Source organism: Micropterus salmoides, unplaced genomic scaffold, assembly GCF_014851395.1.
Source record: "Micropterus salmoides isolate LMB-PRFRI ecotype aquatic unplaced genomic scaffold, ASM1485139v1 Ms_hic_scaffold_12, whole genome shotgun sequence".
Taxonomy (NCBI): domain Eukaryota; kingdom Metazoa; phylum Chordata; class Actinopteri; order Centrarchiformes; family Centrarchidae; genus Micropterus; species Micropterus salmoides.
The window spans coordinates 491029-508899 of NW_024040263.1; the positions used below are offsets into that span (position 1 = coordinate 491029).

At 39.7% G+C, this 17871-nt stretch overlaps 1 protein-coding gene across 20 annotated transcripts in view; it reads right to left on the bottom strand.

Moving 5' to 3' along the window:
- Positions 1-17871, bottom strand: part of cacna1ab (calcium channel, voltage-dependent, P/Q type, alpha 1A subunit, b) — a 142769-nt gene that overhangs the window by 9946 nt on the left and 114952 nt on the right. For 13 of the 20 annotated variants that reach the window (XM_038712740.1, XM_038712738.1, XM_038712719.1 and 10 more), the window contains 7 exons: positions 14522-14643; positions 13104-13239; positions 9712-9825; positions 6992-7009; positions 6423-6458; positions 2471-2672; positions 815-1053 (listed from right to left, as the gene is read on the bottom strand). In XM_038712740.1, the coding sequence (XP_038568668.1) occupies positions 815-1053; positions 2471-2672; positions 6423-6458; positions 6992-7009; positions 9712-9825; positions 13104-13239; positions 14522-14643 (867 nt within the window). The remainder of the gene's footprint in view (positions 1-814; positions 1054-2470; positions 2673-6422; positions 6459-6991; positions 7010-9711; positions 9826-13103; positions 13240-14521; positions 14644-17871) is intronic. The other 7 variants (XM_038712737.1, XM_038712734.1, XM_038712735.1 and 4 more) reach the window with 4 other exon arrangements.

The window sequence follows — 17871 nt, forward strand, 5'->3', positions numbered from 1 at the left end:
CCACAACAACAGAGACCAGAGTAGAGCAGAGTGGTGGTGAATAGAGAGATAGAGAGACAGGGAGGGAGGGATAGATAGATAGATAGATAGATAGATAGATAGATAGATAGATAGATAGATAGATAGATAGATAGATAGATAAACACCATTGAAAATCATTCAAAAACATAGTGATGAGGCAAAAAATTGACACCAAGAAGCCACACATCACGTTGAAGAAAAATGGACAGAGAGAGAAACAGTGATAAAGAAAAAAGCATAAAACAAAAAAGAGAGATTGATATCCATAAGTAGGTGTTTGACTTTATGCGAACTCTTACTGGATAAAATAACAGATGCTGTGGTGGGAGCAAAATGCACGAGTTAAGGATCACTTCTTTTTTTATATTTCACCTCTGTGCTCAGTTCCTAGTAACAGATATATACTGGGATTCACACATCAAACAGCTAGACCTACTGTATGACAAACACAACTTATTGGATTTTAAGCAGTCAAATACCTGGAAAATATTTTGGCTAATATTAAAGAAAGCCTACACTACTGTGACTACAAGATTGAGTATAATGTAACTAGGTAAAGTAAAGTACCATCCTCTGCACTTTAGTATCCATAATGACAGTACAGAACATCCTCCAGGCACATTAGGGTTTTTATCCAACCTGTATTGAGTGATAAGCTTTATATAATGTATTCTACACACTGTATATGGAAATTAACAACAGGAACAGTAAAGACAGTATTGGACAGTATTGGAAAACTGTCACTAATATTTTATGCACACTTGGCATTAATCTCAGTGTCTTTGGAGCCCACCTGTCTGTGTCCTCGTCCATCAGGCCCCTCACTGGGTGAGCGGGACCAGTGGCGGTCGTGTGGATGCCTGTGGGTGTAGTCAGGGCGGTCAGGGCCATAGCGCTCTTTGTCCATGGAGCTGTGATGGTGATGGTGGTGATGGTGGTGACGGCGGTCCTTGGTCCGGCCGCGGTCCCGCTCGCGCTCCTTGGGTGGAAGGTCGCCCGACTGCGTGGTAGTGCTGAGGTCTGTGCCCAGGCCTAGCAAGGATATGTCTCAGTTTACATTGATAAATACAAGAGAACACATTATTTTGTTAAGATATGAGCTACACCACGCAATTTAAGATTACAACATCTCCTGCAAGTTAATGTAGGATAAAAGATTCTTCTTTTTATATGGGAAAAGTGAAATAAACAACCTAAAGCAATGAAAGTGCCAAATTTTAAAGGGAAAAAATTAAATGCCTATCCATGCAAGAATCCACTATACCTGTGCAGTCAAATGTAGAGTAAAGAAAACAAACTTAAAAACACCACCTTCACTACCGAGTCTGGAAAGCAGAAAGTCTTCTCCATCAGATTAGAGAGCTCTCCAATTATAAGGGGGATTTAGAGTTTAACTGTGCCAGCCTTGTTACATTAGTTTTATAGCTGAAGCATGCAATTTGCACTTGCAATTACTGATGAAGTGGGCTATCTGCTTGCACAATGTTCTTTTCAAGGACTTCTTTGTGCCAAGACTTGACTCACATAAAATGTAGTGAATATGATGACAACTCTGCTCTCTTAGCTCAATAAATGCACAGATTGCTCTTAATTGCCTCAAAAACTGCTACTGAGTCGTCCTTGACCAAACCATAAAGCAACACTGCGTACTTTGTTCATGTTATGGTTGCATGAAAATTTCTTTGTTATGTAATCACCCCATATATAATGGCAGGAGTAGCATTTCTTATCACCCAAGTGTGTTGTGTAGTCACTGATTTGGGATAGAAAATGAACTTCCGCTGACTGTGCTCTTGCAAATACAGCTCACAGGAAAACATTAGAATGTCCAACTCTTCCTGAAACTAGCTAAAAGGCTTGCACACAAATATTCTCTTATTATCTTAATCTTCGTTTTGGCAGACAGCAATGGATGCTGCTACAGTGTCTAAGGAAAGGCCAGTGTTGTTTATCCTCTAACCAGGCTACTTCATCAACCTCAGCTAGCATAGAGTGTACGCCCTTACTGTGTATAGCTGAGCTGTATAGCTGAGCTGTATAGCGTATAAAATGCCACATACGGATACAAATGCCAGCAGGTTAACATGTTAAAGCTAAAGTTAGGATAAAGAATGCAATTTTACATTTTCATTCTCATTTCAAAATTACTATATGCCATGTCATAGAAATCTATACAATACTGAAGTTGTTCAGATTTCATTCTGGTCCCAAGTGTTGAATGGACAGACAGACCACACCACCTGTCTGAGCTACTGTACGCCAGTAGAGGCTGCTGGTTTGGAATTTTTATTCATTACTTTGATACTGTAACCTACATTAAGTAAATTCAACATTGGAGATACATTGAGGTATTTACAGCTGTAAACGTTCAGTGTAGATTTGCAGATGCAAGCAAGATGTTAGGGTAGCATGAAAGGTAGCATATAGATGTCCACTATGAGTGGCTCACCCGTGTCTGCGTCTGTATATCTGGTCAGGGAGCGCTGTGAGGCACGGTGACTCCTGTCTCTGTGTCTGCGTCCTCCTCCGTGTCTCCCCTCTTCAGACACCACCCTCTCCAGGGAGTAGTCGTCCAGCCTCACGCCCCGACCTGTACGTCCATGGACCAGGCTGGAGGTGGAGCGTCGCATCGGACTGGTGTCAGTGATGGTCTGCGTGGACGAAGGAGAGAGCAGCGAAGGAAATACAGAAGGGGAGAGGGACAGACAGAGAACATAAGGTAGGAGAGAATGTGATAAGAAGAAAAGAGATAAAAAAAAATAGTGGGGGAGAGAGAGAAAGAAGAAAGAGAGGAGAAAAGAACTTAGATTTGATGCATTGTGACCGGTGGAGTCGATCCTCAGCTGTGAGAAGGACGACACTCTCAACACTCACTTCACTGACTTTTAATGAGTGTATGACACTACCACAGAGCTGCATCAGATTGTGCATTCCTGTGTGTATATGTGCCTTGTGAATGGCAGTATGTGACTTGGGTCAAACAGCAGTACCAAACAGCTCTTGGTTTAGGTGGGTGGTGGTTACCCACACTAGGACAATTCAGGTTTTCACAGGTTGCAATTCGATTTTGACAATATCTACATTTTGGTTCTTGTGTTGTCCTGTCTGGCAACCTGCACCCATCTGATCTGAAAACAAACACTCAAATGGTTTCTGAGTACTGTTTGATCATATTAAATCACATATCAGCTTACAATCTTTGCATTCATATAGCTTGACCCATAGCACCTGAAATAACGAACTACTTTGACAAGCACATGTAATACCATGCTTCTTGACCAAAACATGGAGGAATGAAACAGACAGAAAGATAACAGGGAACTGAGAGGAAGAGAAGGAGGGGGCAGAGACAGAGAGCAAGCATGAAAGAGGGTCGTAGAAACCATGCCTCACATGCACAAGGCAGGGGAGCCTACTGGACTTTCAAATGGCAAGTTTATTTCCTTTAGATCATACTCAGGTTGGAAAGCAACATTTTTCTCCATGTCGAAGTTGGAATATCATCGGACCAACCAACATCAGATGTTTACTTTTATTTTCCCTCCTTTATCCTCACATTTTTTGTAAATAAAATAATTAAAACAATGATTGCAATGTAAATTCTAGCAGATTATAAATATTTTCTACTTGAATGTCAAAAAAGCACAACTATGAATGCACACTGCTGCATTACCAACACTATAGAAGCTTGTGACAGCTGAATTAACGAATTAAGTCTCACCAGGTTTAATTTTAACACATGAATAAACAATATTTTTTCATTCAATCCAATTTTACTTTAATTTATTTAGATATTTGTAGTTGTTTCATCTCTTATTCTGCTCATCGCAAACATTTAGAGAATATTAAATATATTTTTCTCCACAGACTGCTTGTATTCCTCTATAAATGTACTGCTTCCCAACACTGCGTATGCCATTAATTAAATATGGCAGCCAGGTGGATAAGGTAAACTGACATTCAGTAGCATTACAGCCTGGTCAAAACGCTTTGCAAGAACCCAACAGGAAAATCCTACAGGATAGATTATTGTTTTTCAAAATGTTGTTGTCAGGGCTTTTTAAAAGTGGCTGGCAAATTGTACAATTAACTAGATAATGTGGGATTACAGTAACTCCTTTACCATTATATTATACATTAATCTATTTTAACCTGCCTAGTACTTTAAGTTAATGTATATGTATAAAAAATCTACTGCATTAAAGTAGTGCACTTACTCAAATATTACACATTTCTAACCTGTTAGTGGTTGTGTTTAGCCATGTTAAAATCAAGACACTTTCGATTACATCAGGAAAACAGTAAATTACAGAAACTCATATAAGGAACTGGCTCTAGTTAAGGTCTACATAATGTATTATAGAACAAGTCTTGTGCGATTTTCTTGCTAGGTTCATTATCAGGCTCTTCTGACCAGGACAGGACCCTGCTGACACTCTGAACCACGAGAAAGCTTCACATCACCCTGATGATAAGGCACAGGTCAGTCTGCAAGCAGCAGGCCGGACCAAGATTCAGACGAACACAAGAGGATTCATCGTCCTGAGTGGAGCTGGACTACACATGGACAGCAGTCTGTACACTTTCTGAGCAGCCTTACATGCACGCCCTCTGGGTAGCTGGCAGCACGGTACTGCACGTTTGCATACACTTTTATGCTTATACACACAAACGCTTGAAAAGGATGTGTTACAATGGGTTTTACATTAAACAGGTATAAAAGACTGAAAAAAAAAACATGTTTACCCAGACAATCCTAACAATATCACAGTAACATTATGATCCTGGAGACTTGTGTGTCCAAATGCACTGTTTAGTGAATTCATTTTCACATTACACCCCTCGTAACAAATTATGCACTGAAAAGTTATAAACCATGATGTCATCCAACTTAAGACAGAAAGTGGTTTATGAGTGCCCTATTCTGACTCTGTCCATCTTTCCCTTTACCTTTCAGACTACTGAATGACAGCCTTTGGCTGAAGCAACACTTTCCCTTGTTGGTACACCACTACCTCTCCATCACATCCACAGCAAGACTGAGCTCTGCCACGCCATGCATGACTAATGACATGCCGGCACGCTGCCAATTCCCCGTACAGGCCAACAGTTGCACATCAGGCCAGTCCATGCTTTCGTCATACACTGTTGACCAGGTCTGCAGCAATGCAACAGACTAAAACGCACATATAATGCACAGAAAGGAACACACACACACACACACGCTGCATACAAGCTGAACTCCAGGGATTCTCGTCACAGAAAACAAGCAATGGAGAGCAGAGAGACCTCAACACGAACAGACACGGGAGAGAGAAAGAAAGAGGGAAAAAGAAAGAGAGAGACTGGCACAGCTCAAAGACAGGCTGACAGGATAGATAGAGAAGGGGAGAGATCAAAGCAGATCTGAATAGTGACAATTAGGCCACAGTTTTAAAGAGCTTGGAGTACCAGGTGGGTGGGGTTCATTGCATCAACACAACTCAGATGGTGTCTCTTTTAAGTTGCAGTAAATTGACATCCTGCCAAAACAGAAAATCCTCACAAACCATAAAAAGTGTTATGCAAATACTTTATCCGCGGGAAGAAGGGAGAACATGAATATGGACCCACTGCAATAATTGTGACATGGCAACTTTCAAAATCAAAGTTTGTTTCCTTCAGTGTTTGGTGTTTAAAGAACTTAAAACACACTGGATGAGCAGTGTTCACTGCTGCTTTATACAACCAACAACAGTGAACACAACATCTGTAATTGACTGGCAAATGCTTGCCAAAGTTTCAAGTCAGAGCCGATGATAGGGGTTTCACTCTCTCAGTCGGTTGCCGTTTGAAAACTAGATCTGTAGTTGTTTCAACAGTAAACTACTGACCAGGCTATCATTTTGTTGTAGGTCGAAATGCAGAGAAGCTCACAGGAAAGAACTGACTGTGCATTGCTGCACGCATCTTCTCAGACACTCTGTGTATCTTACTTTACATCCAGCACTGGCAATGTGTGTTGTGAATATGCACATGTAAATAGGTAAGAATAAAAATACAGGGGAAATGTTTTTACAAAACCCAAGCTCATAGGGACTGTGCACCAAGTGTGTGAGCATTTTACAAACTGAAGACTGACATAATGCAATTGCAGAATGCACATCTATTAAATGGCTATTGATGAAAAAATATAGACCACATTTAGAATCAAACATGGGATTTGATATAATGAACACCCACAGGATCTCAGGGTATTGTCTTTGATACTGAATAGTCTCTGAGAGTATTAAAAATTTAGATGACCTGTCAGACAGCCCAAATTTTAGTGCAGATCCAGTATGAAAAATAATTGACAGAGAGACAGAAGAATGAAGAGGGAAGGGAAAGGGAGAGAGATAGAGCTAGAGAGAGGTACATACACTGAGGTTATTTCCACGAGGCCTGTGTCTCCTCCGCTGCAGAGCAGGCAAACACAGAGATGATACGTAGAGCAGAGCAGTGTAGTGCACACACACACACACACACACACACACACACACACACACACACACAGACAGAGCATAGACCCGACATAGCATAGCCGTCAGGACCGAAAGACAATAGAGCCAGAGCCAGAGAAAGAGACAGAAATGAATGTGTAGTTGATGATAAACAATGACAGATGACAGAGAGGAAGGATAATGGGATTATTTAGAGGACGTAAAGATGTTTTGGGAAGGAGGTGAGAGACAAACAGAAGGAGGGGGAAGATAGATGTAGGACATGAAGGAGAAAATGAAGGATTAAAAAAGAGGTAAAAATTTGGAAAATAATGTACAAAAATAAGTGAAAAGGGGGACAGAGAGAGAGAGAGAGAGAGAGAGGACCCAGTTAATTTAAAGAAGGCCAGCGTACACACATAAGAGTGAGGTGGGTGTGCCAGTGAGCAAGAGAGGACAGAGAACAATGTAAGATGCATGCGCATCCACACACTCATACACACACTTACCGAAACAGCATGAGCTCTCTGTAAAGCAGAGTAGTGTTAGAAGGCAGTAAGTAACAGTGTATGGAGTCACACATATATATTGTGTACGCAACACACACACACACACACACACACACACAAGACATTCTACACTCCCACGTCAGACTCTCTCTATTTATGTTGAGTTAGTATGTAATTATATTATACACATCTAATTATTTAAAAGTAGCATCTACTTATATTAATACCAAGACTGGTACTGTATGTTCCAGGACTATTACCAGAGGAATAAAAACATATGTGAAGTGTCTTTGAGTACCATTAAAAACACTCTGTAAATAAAATGTATTATTATTATTATTATTATTATTGTTGATCTTATTCTTATTTTATTCTTTTTTTTTAATAGTGTTAAAAGCTACAGGCACCAAACACGGGTCAGGTAGTGTTGGAGTATGAAGAGCAGTAAAAATAACTGATTCTCCCGTATCCATTTGAAAAGAAGAGTCCACAAAGAGTGTATTCATAGCTAATATAAAGTCTATTGTGAGTGAAACCTTTGCTGTGTTGGCTCTCAAACATACTCAAACTAACTGAAATGTGTGTATTATGTGCTAACTGCCAGCTTTACGGGTATTTACTGTATATATGTATAGTAGGAATATATAATATATATAATATATATATATATATAATATGTATATATATATATATATATATATGTGTGTGTGTGTGTGTGTGTATTAAGTGTATTTTAGGGGACAAGTTCAAAGAAGCCTAAATAACATCATTATATATAATAACTGATAACAACAGACACGTAAAGTTTTACAAGCTCCAAAATATTCTCACATATCAACCCCCCATCTTATAAATTACAAACTTAAAATACTAAGAAAGTGGAAACTGTAAGAACACCTTATCTACTTTCTTCACACATCATCTGTTTATGTGGACATCACATTTCTCTTATACGCTCTCCTATCTCATCCTCCTACAAAAAAACACTCCATGGAGTAACCAACATACCAAAGTGAGAGCAACATGACATGGGTGCAGTGACATGTCGGAGTATGGCAATGCTTGTATGCATGAATGTGTGTGTGAGTGTGTGTGCAACTGCAGCCAGAGGCTTCATAGTAAAGTCCGCATGTCCTCCAAGTAAACTATTTTCTAAATATCATATATATAGATTATAACACTCCTCTCATTTTGTTTTAAAACAGGATGATAAAAAATGATCCAAGTGCATTACTGAGAAATAATACAAAGCAAGCACTAAACAATGGCGAACTGTAGTCAATCTGCCACCCTAGATCTGGGAGAGAACCCAAGATCTATGTAAACATAGAGTAACTTTTTGAAACAATTCGCCCACAGGTTGCGAGCAGTAGGCTTGCCTTTTCTTACCATCTTCATACACTTTAGTTGGTAGTTTATATCCGTTGCAAACTTAAACTAAACAGATTAATATGAAGTGGACAGTGGACAGGCTACATCCATGTATTATCCACCATCTTTTTTATTTAGATAAATGAGTTTATAACTATAGCAAAGATATTACTCTAATAACCAGATAAGGTCATGTGCTGTTAAAAGTGCCCTCTCACATTCTCTGTGTGAAAGCTACCAAACCTGCAGGAGAAATTTTTGAGACCAGATTTCAGAGTGCATGTAGTCAGGATTTAACTCTCAAAATATTTGGTCTACATCGATCTGTCCCTGACTAATATGAAATCTTAACTTGCAGAATGTTGAAAGCGTGAATTACTTTTTTTCCTCACTCGATTGTAACATAGTTATTAAACTTCAGCAACAGGGTCAAACTGTGATTTACAGCAACTTCTACTACACCGCTCTCCGTCTGTCCCACACACATCCAAGAAGTCAACTAAGGGAGTCAGTTTGAGCAAGCCAATGATATAGTTGTCCCTGCTGAGATGTCCATAAAATGATTTCAGAATACAATGAAGTGGCAACCTACAGTTTATCTATCTTTGGTCACCATGTGGTTGTTTCTCAATTTCCCTGCTGAAGAGAGACACTAACTCTGGCCACAGTTTACACAGGACAGACACACCAAGGATTTAATGGAAATGGATTAGGGAGCAGGATCAGGTTGGTAGCGATAAGATATTCTATACTTATAGGTCTTCTAGAAATATATTTGATATAAATCTAGAACACTTATCCAGCCCTCTGACCCATGTTACTTGCTGCTCCAATTTCAGCATGCAGTTTCACTGTACTGCTCAGAGAGGAGCTCTCTTGAAGCTGAACAGTGGTGGGTCGGCTGCTGGATGAGTGGCGGGTTAGAGGGAGGGAGGAGGAGGTGGAGGTATGGTGGCAGGAAGGGAGGGAAAGGGGGGCCAGACAGAGGGAGGTGAATTTACAAAAGTCTAATTGCTTCTTTGCATCCTGGCAAAACATTTTGTAGGAAGTGAACCATGTTTCCCATGCAGAAGACTAGAGTAGTGAAAAAAAAACACATAAAAAATAATTTGTTGAATATTTTCTGTTAAATATATTTGGACTAAATATAAAAAAAAGTAATAAAACAAACACATATTTGGGATTTAAACTAGAAGGTGTGGGTTTATTTCAGACTCGGTTCTCTTCCCTGTTCAGAATGCAAAGAGAGACTTTTTGAATTCACTTCAACTGTCTACACCGCTAACAGGCATAGTAATGGAGAATGATGATGATGATGATGGTGATGATGGTGGGATGGAGGTGCTCACTTGGTTGTCTGCCGAGAGGCGGGGCATGGAGAGGGTCCGCCCATGCACATCCATTGGGTGATAGGGCTCAGTGTCGGAGTACCCGTCCCGCCCCATCTCCCTCATCTCTACCGTCTGTAAAACACAATGAGAGGGGGCGTGACCACTGTCTGCTGAGGGAGGGCACTCTGACAGGAGGAGGTGTCGTCGACTAATCAAGGGAGGCGCTAACCGAGGTGGTAGGAAAATGAAATAAATTCAATGATGTATCAGTAAAGTTTATTAAGTTCCAATTTGGTCTTTCTTTTCAATTTCAGGCATAAAGGACTACATTTTTGTCTTAATTTATGCAACTTGTTGTTGCATAAATTAACGGTTGCAACCTATGTTAAGTTAATGTTGAGGTTCTGAAACATTTAGATGAGGTGGGTAGTAATTAGATTAAGTCTATTAGCCCACTACTCTAATGTCAGAATGTGGGTTAATGTATAGAGAGCCTAAGTCCCTCCCCTTCCGGTGGAACACCATTGGACCTTATTTCGGGAAAAATATGTACGGTAGTCAAAGGCAAGAGACAACAAATTTTTCGATCCCGTTTGAAATGTGCTCTGAATTACACATATGATGATGATTTAAAATATACATTTAGAAGTCAAGAAAGTCGCAGTTTGATGTAAAACTGTTGATGGATAACACTGTGAAAATACATAATTACAAAAACCACAAACCCAAAATCGCGTATGTGACGTCGTAACTTCTCTCAATGACTGCTGATTTTGTTCGTTTGCCCACTGACAAGAAAAGATCAGTCTATAATTTCAATGGTAGGTTTATTTGAACAGTGAGAGACAGAATACCAACAAAGAAATCCAGAAAAAAACGCATGTCAAAAATATTATAAACTGATTTGCATTTTAATGAGTGAAATAAGTATTTGACCCCTTCTCAATCAGAAAGATTTCTTTCTCCCAGTCTTTTACACGGGTAATGAGCTGAGGACTGAAATCCTACAGTGCCCGCCAGGTCCCCCTGCTCAAGAAAGCTCTGGTGGCCAACTACAAGAAACATCTGACCTGATTGCCAACAATGGTTTAGCCACCAAGTACTAAGTCATGTTTTGCAGAGAGGTCAAATACTTATTTCACTCATTAAAATTCAAATAAATTTATGACATTTTTGACATGCATTTTTCTTTCTTTTTTTTTTTTTTGTTATTCTGTCTCTCACTGTTCAAATAAACCTACCATTAAAATTATAGACTGATCATTTCTTTATCAGTGGGCAAACATACAAAATCAGCAGGGGATCAAATAGTTTCCCCCCTCACTGTAAGGTCAAAGAACTTAGATGTGCAGATGATGTGGTAAAAGGACCAGGAATCGTTGGATTAAACACATCAGGTGAGATCTATTTTTGCTTGGAACACAGCTAAGTTACCTAGCTAGTAGCAACCAAGCAATGAACGTTAGCTAGCATTACAGCGTTAACATGTTGCTGACGTACAATATATCGTGCAAGACGAAAGATGTAGCTCATTGAACTGAAATTTTCTTGATAAACAAAATCATCTTTTAAAATGACAAACATCATATGTGTAAATTAGGGCACGGTTCAAACCGGATCAAAAAATAAGTCTCGCCATACATATTTTTTCCGAAATAAGGTCCCATGGGCAGGAAGCGAATGACTCTCTATAGTGTTGTGAATGCTCATTCTGGGTTGTGGCACAAAACCAAACTTTGTCAATGACAAAAGCTAATGCCTGCACACTTACTCAATACTCAAAGTACACTAAGTTTACTAATGACAATGTTACAATCCTAATCGGATCTTCATCGGGTCAGAATGAAGATGCAAGAAGGATTAAAATGTTGTCATTATTAAACTTCTGTGCAATTGAAGAAGTGTGCAGGGGGTTACCTTTTTTCATTGACACTGTTTTCTGACGGCCTTGCACCTACGTGATGTGCGTATATTTACTCTCCTGTAATTCTGAAACCAGATACGGACCATTGAGAAAAGCTTCTTTAAAAACACTGGGACCTTTCTGCCATAAAACTGCCAATCCGAAGGTTCAAATCTGGGGAAAAAAAAATATCACTAAAGAACGTATATTCCTAAATATCAGCCTTTTCTTTCCAAAGAGTATGTGACACAATTCCAAATTCAAATACATTTTAGTATATTAGTCATGGGATTGAAGAGTGAGATGAGGGGCTGGGGAGTAGGGACGTCCCAACAGACAAGTGAAAGTAAGGGGCAGCTAGGAGGAGAAGGTGTAGGTCACAAAACACATCTACCACCTCCAAGCCATTGATTCAAGAGGATGCTGAAAAGTGAACCGGAAAAATCAAGGAATAGAAAGATGGTAAGACTAAGAGAATACGGGAGATGTGGACGTCGAGCAGGAAGATGAAGAAAGAGACAGGTTCCAAAAAAGAAGAGCTCAAAGGACAGAGAGACACTACAGTCTTGAACGCTGGAGTAGTAGCAGCAATATCCAGCAGTCAGATACTGAAAAGAGTTCAACGCTGAACTAATTTATTGCTATGAACATGGTGTTAGGGATGAAGCAGCAGATTTAGGACTAACAGTTCTCAGTCTTTTTCTCAACAAGGACACTCAAACAGAGCATTGAGATGGAGTTCTTATAACTTTCCAATTAGAAACACATTTGGCCCCATGGATTCACATTGATCATCTTTAACCCCTCAAATGCCCACCACTTGTGAGTTTAGCTATGAATCAGAAACTTTGGAATAAAATACTTACCTGAAGAAGCAAAGAAATTTTTTTCTCTTGTTTCCACAGCGTCACTCACCTTACAACAATGGCTTTAATTTGACTTCTTTAATTCTTCCACACAAAGGCTACACTTCTATATTTAAGCTCTGACTCTCCAGAGCTTGATAAATTCAGAGGGCAGATAGTGTGGATATCTAGGTTTAGATTATTTATACTTTTATTTAAGAATTGGCATTGAGGAATAAAAAAAAAAATTCAGTTTATGAATTTCATTGGCAAAAAAAGCTCTGAGCTTTAACTAGGCCTACATACTGTAGGAATTAGTATGGTAAGCAGTGGAGATTGCTGTTTTCACACTTTTAGTATTTACAATTACATGAATGAAATAATCTCAGGTTTTGTGTAATAAATGTGATGCTTCAAACTGTTTTTTGATCTATGCACCGCAACAAACCTGAGGAATGTTTCCCACCAGCATCTTTAAATTTGTTGCTAACAAATTACCTGCTGAAGACTTTATTGATTATACTCAGCTACTGTTGAAGGAGTCTTGACCTGAACGTAACCAGTGTGATTGGGGACAAACTGTTTGCGTGAGTGGAGAACATGTTCGGGCTTGAATTGGTGTGTTACCATGCTGACGACATGTGAGTTTGTGCTTGTCATACCTGCGGGTTGTGACGGTTGTTGTGGAGATCATCGGGGTAGGGCCTGTCGGGGCTCCAGTTGCCCGTCTTCTGGAACATTTCCTGGGCCTTGGCCGTCACCCACGACTGGCTCTCAGTCATGCCACCCTCAGGAGGTCTGGCACCCACACATACACACAAGTCAGGGGATTACAAATCAGGAATGTCTTCAACTAAAGAAATTCACAGATGACTAGCAGTCATACGCCAACGTCAAGTAGCTGATTTAATCTAATCATTGTTTCTCGCGTGTTGTTAAATTTCTCTGCAGATTCATTTTATTGTGCAAAATGACACTTTGAGTGTTTAAAAAAAAAAAGAAGAAATAATAATAATCTAACCTTTCCTTTGTAACCCTCCTTCAAGCTAACTATACCATTATAAAATGTTACAGTATGTTTCTACAGACTAAATTAACCTCACCTCCCATCAACTGACAACTCAACACTCTCATACATGCACAGACACAAACAGACATTTGTAAATGTTTAAACAAATGTGCCATTTTGGCTCAATTTCACCCTGATAAACAGTACTTTCCACAGGACAAACCTGAGTAAGCTAAACAGAAAAGCACTCTCTCTCTCTCTCTCTCTCACACACACACACTTTGACACACAACAAGAAATAATTGAAAAACATGATCAAATACACCCAAAGCCAAGTAATAACTACAGATGCAGTATATATGTATTATACTGTACTGTATGGGAGTTGAGTCAGTTTACCTTCAATTCACTCAACTTTTCATTCAGATATGAAACATAAATGTAGTCACAACAAACACTTTACTTTAATTTAAATTAAAAAAAAAAATGTCTTAAATTAGAAAGTTCCTTCAACTTAATGTTAATTAATTGTTGTCCACTGTTTACACATAAAAGTGATGACGGTTTACAATTTGTAAAAAATCAAAACATTCAGCCTGAGACAGTGGCAACTGTTTAGTGTGGCAACTGTTTAGTGCACCACAAAACTACTACATCTACAAAATCTACAGCAACCAAGCCTCTTTAAGAGGCAAAATGTCTTCAAGTATCTTCAACCAAGTCCAGTTGCCCTTGATTTAACCTTGCTTCGATAGTAACCAATATTGGAAAAAATTCTGCAACTGAGGTCCGGAGGTTGATGAAAATGTAACATTTTTTGCCAGGTTACTTTCCTAATATATTATGGAACATTTAAAAAACATTGCCCTTGAAAGCAAGATGCCTCTAAAAATCTGACCAAGGGCCAAATTTTTAATTGTTATGTGTACATATTAGCATATAATTTACTACAAAATGTACATCCATAGATAACTATAGGAAATATTTGTGTGCAAGTACTTATGTTTCCTGCTGTCTTATTTGGTTGTAATACACTGCATATGGGTTCCCACCCGTGCCCAGTCTACTCACATGCTGTTGAGGTTGTCCGGCTGGGTGTTGGGGAGGCCGTTCAGGCCTTGGCCCCCCTGGCCATCCGTGCCCCCTCCCTCAGAGGGTGGCTCCATGCGCTGAAACATTAATGGCGTTCGGTTCTGTGTGAGATACACGACATGGCCTGCAGGCTGGCATCAGGCACACTCAAGGGGCAGACACAGGACACAAACACAGGATGCACTCGCAGCATGCACCCACACGGGGGCGCCATCAGCAAGCACATGGCTGTGGGTATCCAAGGTAAAGTTTCCTGCCAGACTACTGATCTGAGATCTACTACCCACACTGAACAAGCATTTAAAGGGACACTGCTGGTATTCAAATTAACTGACTTTTTCCTTTATATCAGTTTGTTCAGGGAGGGAAAGCTGGTCTCAGATCTGTGTCAGAGGGGAACTTCTACCTTAGGCATTTGAGATAAGATTGCTCTTAAATCACAGGTCTTGGACCAGATTACCATACATCATCAAACACATCATCAAGAACAGATTTTACTCAAAAATCATCATTTGAAAATGTGTGATCTTTCATCTGCCAAGATTTTTTTGAGTAATGTGCCATTTTGTGTGAAGTAGACATCTGATCCTGAACTAGCTGTATTAAAAAGCAACTTCTGCTTCCATCAGATCAGAGGTCAGGCAGTTTTCCTCCCAGGGGATCCTGGGTAATGGAGTCCTCTTAAGAGTATCTTAAAGGCGATGGTTCATGACTGCTACAGCCTGTGTCATGTCCCTCCACAGCCTGGAAGCTTAAGGCTGAATGCTAAATGAGTGCAGATGGATCGAGGCCTGTCCAGAAACAGATACATGTCCAAACCTCCTCTGAGACATCAGGCTGATGTGCTGGACAAGAAACTCGTCTGGCTACAATGTACTACAAAACATTTCAAAGACAATTACAGTTTTACCAGTCAAACAGATCTTTAGAAAGACTGATTATTTGGCTGGTGAAAGTGGTAATAACAAATCCATCATTTGTCATCATGGAGGTGCTAAATGGCGACATTATCTATCTAATCTGGAGACTGTAATGAGTGTATGAAATATCAATTCCTGGTCAAAAAAGCTCAGAAATTTACCATGACTTCTGACTTCTGCTGAGGCCTTCAAGTTGTTTGTTTAGACATTTAGTTAGCAATCAGCAGATTCAGCAGAGCTATGGTCCACCAATATGGCTGCCAGTGTGTGCACTGTGTCAATTGAATGCCTTCAAAGTCCTCCTTTGAACAAGTGACATCAATTCTGCCTTTTAGAGCCTGTCAGCATTTTGTCTTATCCTGTCCAGTCACCATCTCCTGTGCTATGGGAGGTATATGGCTCAAGTTCGTCTCTGGACAGTCTGGTTTGGCACTGGCTAACTCCAGTGATGCACCCTGAGAAAATTCATGGTACAATGGATTATGGCGAAAACATGAACACCTAACACAGACACTGGCTTTGATAAAGTATGTTTCAGCATTGGCCTACTTATCAATGAATGGATTGACTGATTACATACGGCGCACTGGTCACAGGAACCTCCACTCAACATCCCACCAACCACCACAGCAGACAGCAAACAGACAGATTCATGAACACAGACTGGAGAGAATGGGTCTTGGTTAGAGCAACTTGGTGACAATCAACCTGGATTGACCAAATAACGAGAGCTTGATAAGTCAAGATCTCATCTCTTCCTGGAAGGATAAAGGGAGCGCATCAGAGGACAGAGACGGCATGGAAGGCAGGAACGACGGACTATAGATAACAGTGAAAAAAACACAGCGAAGAATGACAAACAGCAGACAAAGAGGAAACAACAAAATATCTGAGACACAATAACAGCTCAACAAACACTGAGGAGGACAGTTGAAACTCAACTAGGCACGAGGAATACACAGACGGAGGAGTAACGGAGGAGGAGAGAGACAAGCACGAGAAATGAGGAGTTAAAGAAAAAATCCACTCCCTGGTTCTCTTACACTGCTATAATCAGAACGGGAGTAATTTTCTGATTTAATGTACAGCCTTTTCCATACATTGCTTTAATTTGCATTTTTGCTTTAAGTTTGGGAGGTGCAAATATAAAAAATATCACACTACCAATTCCTTGGCCAAAACTAACATGAAAAAACAGGATGGTGGTCTTTTGGTGCTGTTCTTTTAAAAGATTTTCAGCAGATTCAAACGTTTTTCTGGCACCTTTTCCGTAGCCCATTTGATTGAAAGATCTCCATAATTTATACCAAATACTTGTTGGCAAGGACTACAGTTCTGTTGCATTTCTTTCAGTCTTTGCTGCCAAAATGTTGCTTTCATTTCAATACATGAGATACTGTTATATTTAATCCACATGTGTGATACAAATGAGGCATACCACCACCATATGTATTGTCAGTTACTGCAATAATGACTTTATAGTAATAATACTAAAGCTATATTATAACATGTTGTATTTTTTATTAACATGTATAGGTATAGTAGTTACCATTATTGCTTCAAAGGTGGGCATGTGGACACCAGGTGTTATTGCTGCATTATATTTTTGTTTGTTGAAGGTACTTCTGAGAGAGAAATATGGATCTTTGTCCATTGTATCAAAGACCAACTTCATGTTTCAGGTAACCAAGAAATAATCTGCTATTAAACTTCATTGTAGCTTTACTGTAAATATCTCAACATGATAAGACATTGACTAGAATGATGATTTGTGATCATCAAACAGCAAAACCTTTATAACAGTGTTAGGATGTTTTTGTGTGGATTCTTCCTTTAAAGTGGTAGGACATTACAAAAACAGGAGACCACAGAGAAAGAGAAGAAGAGAAGAAGAAGTGAAGTGAGATACTGTAGCGATGGCAAGTTGTCAGACACAGACTTATTAAAGTCTTCGTGTAATGCTGATGTTGAAAGAGCCTGTGTGGACCTGTCTATTCAGTCCAATGGGATGGCTGCATTCGGGAACATACCAACACATACTGTATTTGCAGGGACGCATTGTTCGAAAGAAAAAAAGACTAACATACTCTCCAACCAACAATGCACTCCTTTGTTCTGCAAAATGGAAATCCCATTTCAGAAGATATGTCTCAGACAACATGGTCGGGGCTATCCATGAGCAAATGTGGACTTTATTGTATCCGGCAAAATTTAGTATCAAATTCTGAACCAACTAATGTCTTGCTGAGTGAACAGGAGGTATTACATGAGTGGAGAGATGTTTCTACACGCCCACAGGGTGGACTGAAAAACAGAGATAGTGGGAGCGAGTGCATCTCAAAAGCATTCATCGACAGGAGGGGAAGAGCACTGACATGGAACAAAAGGTAAGGCCATGTGGTATCATCA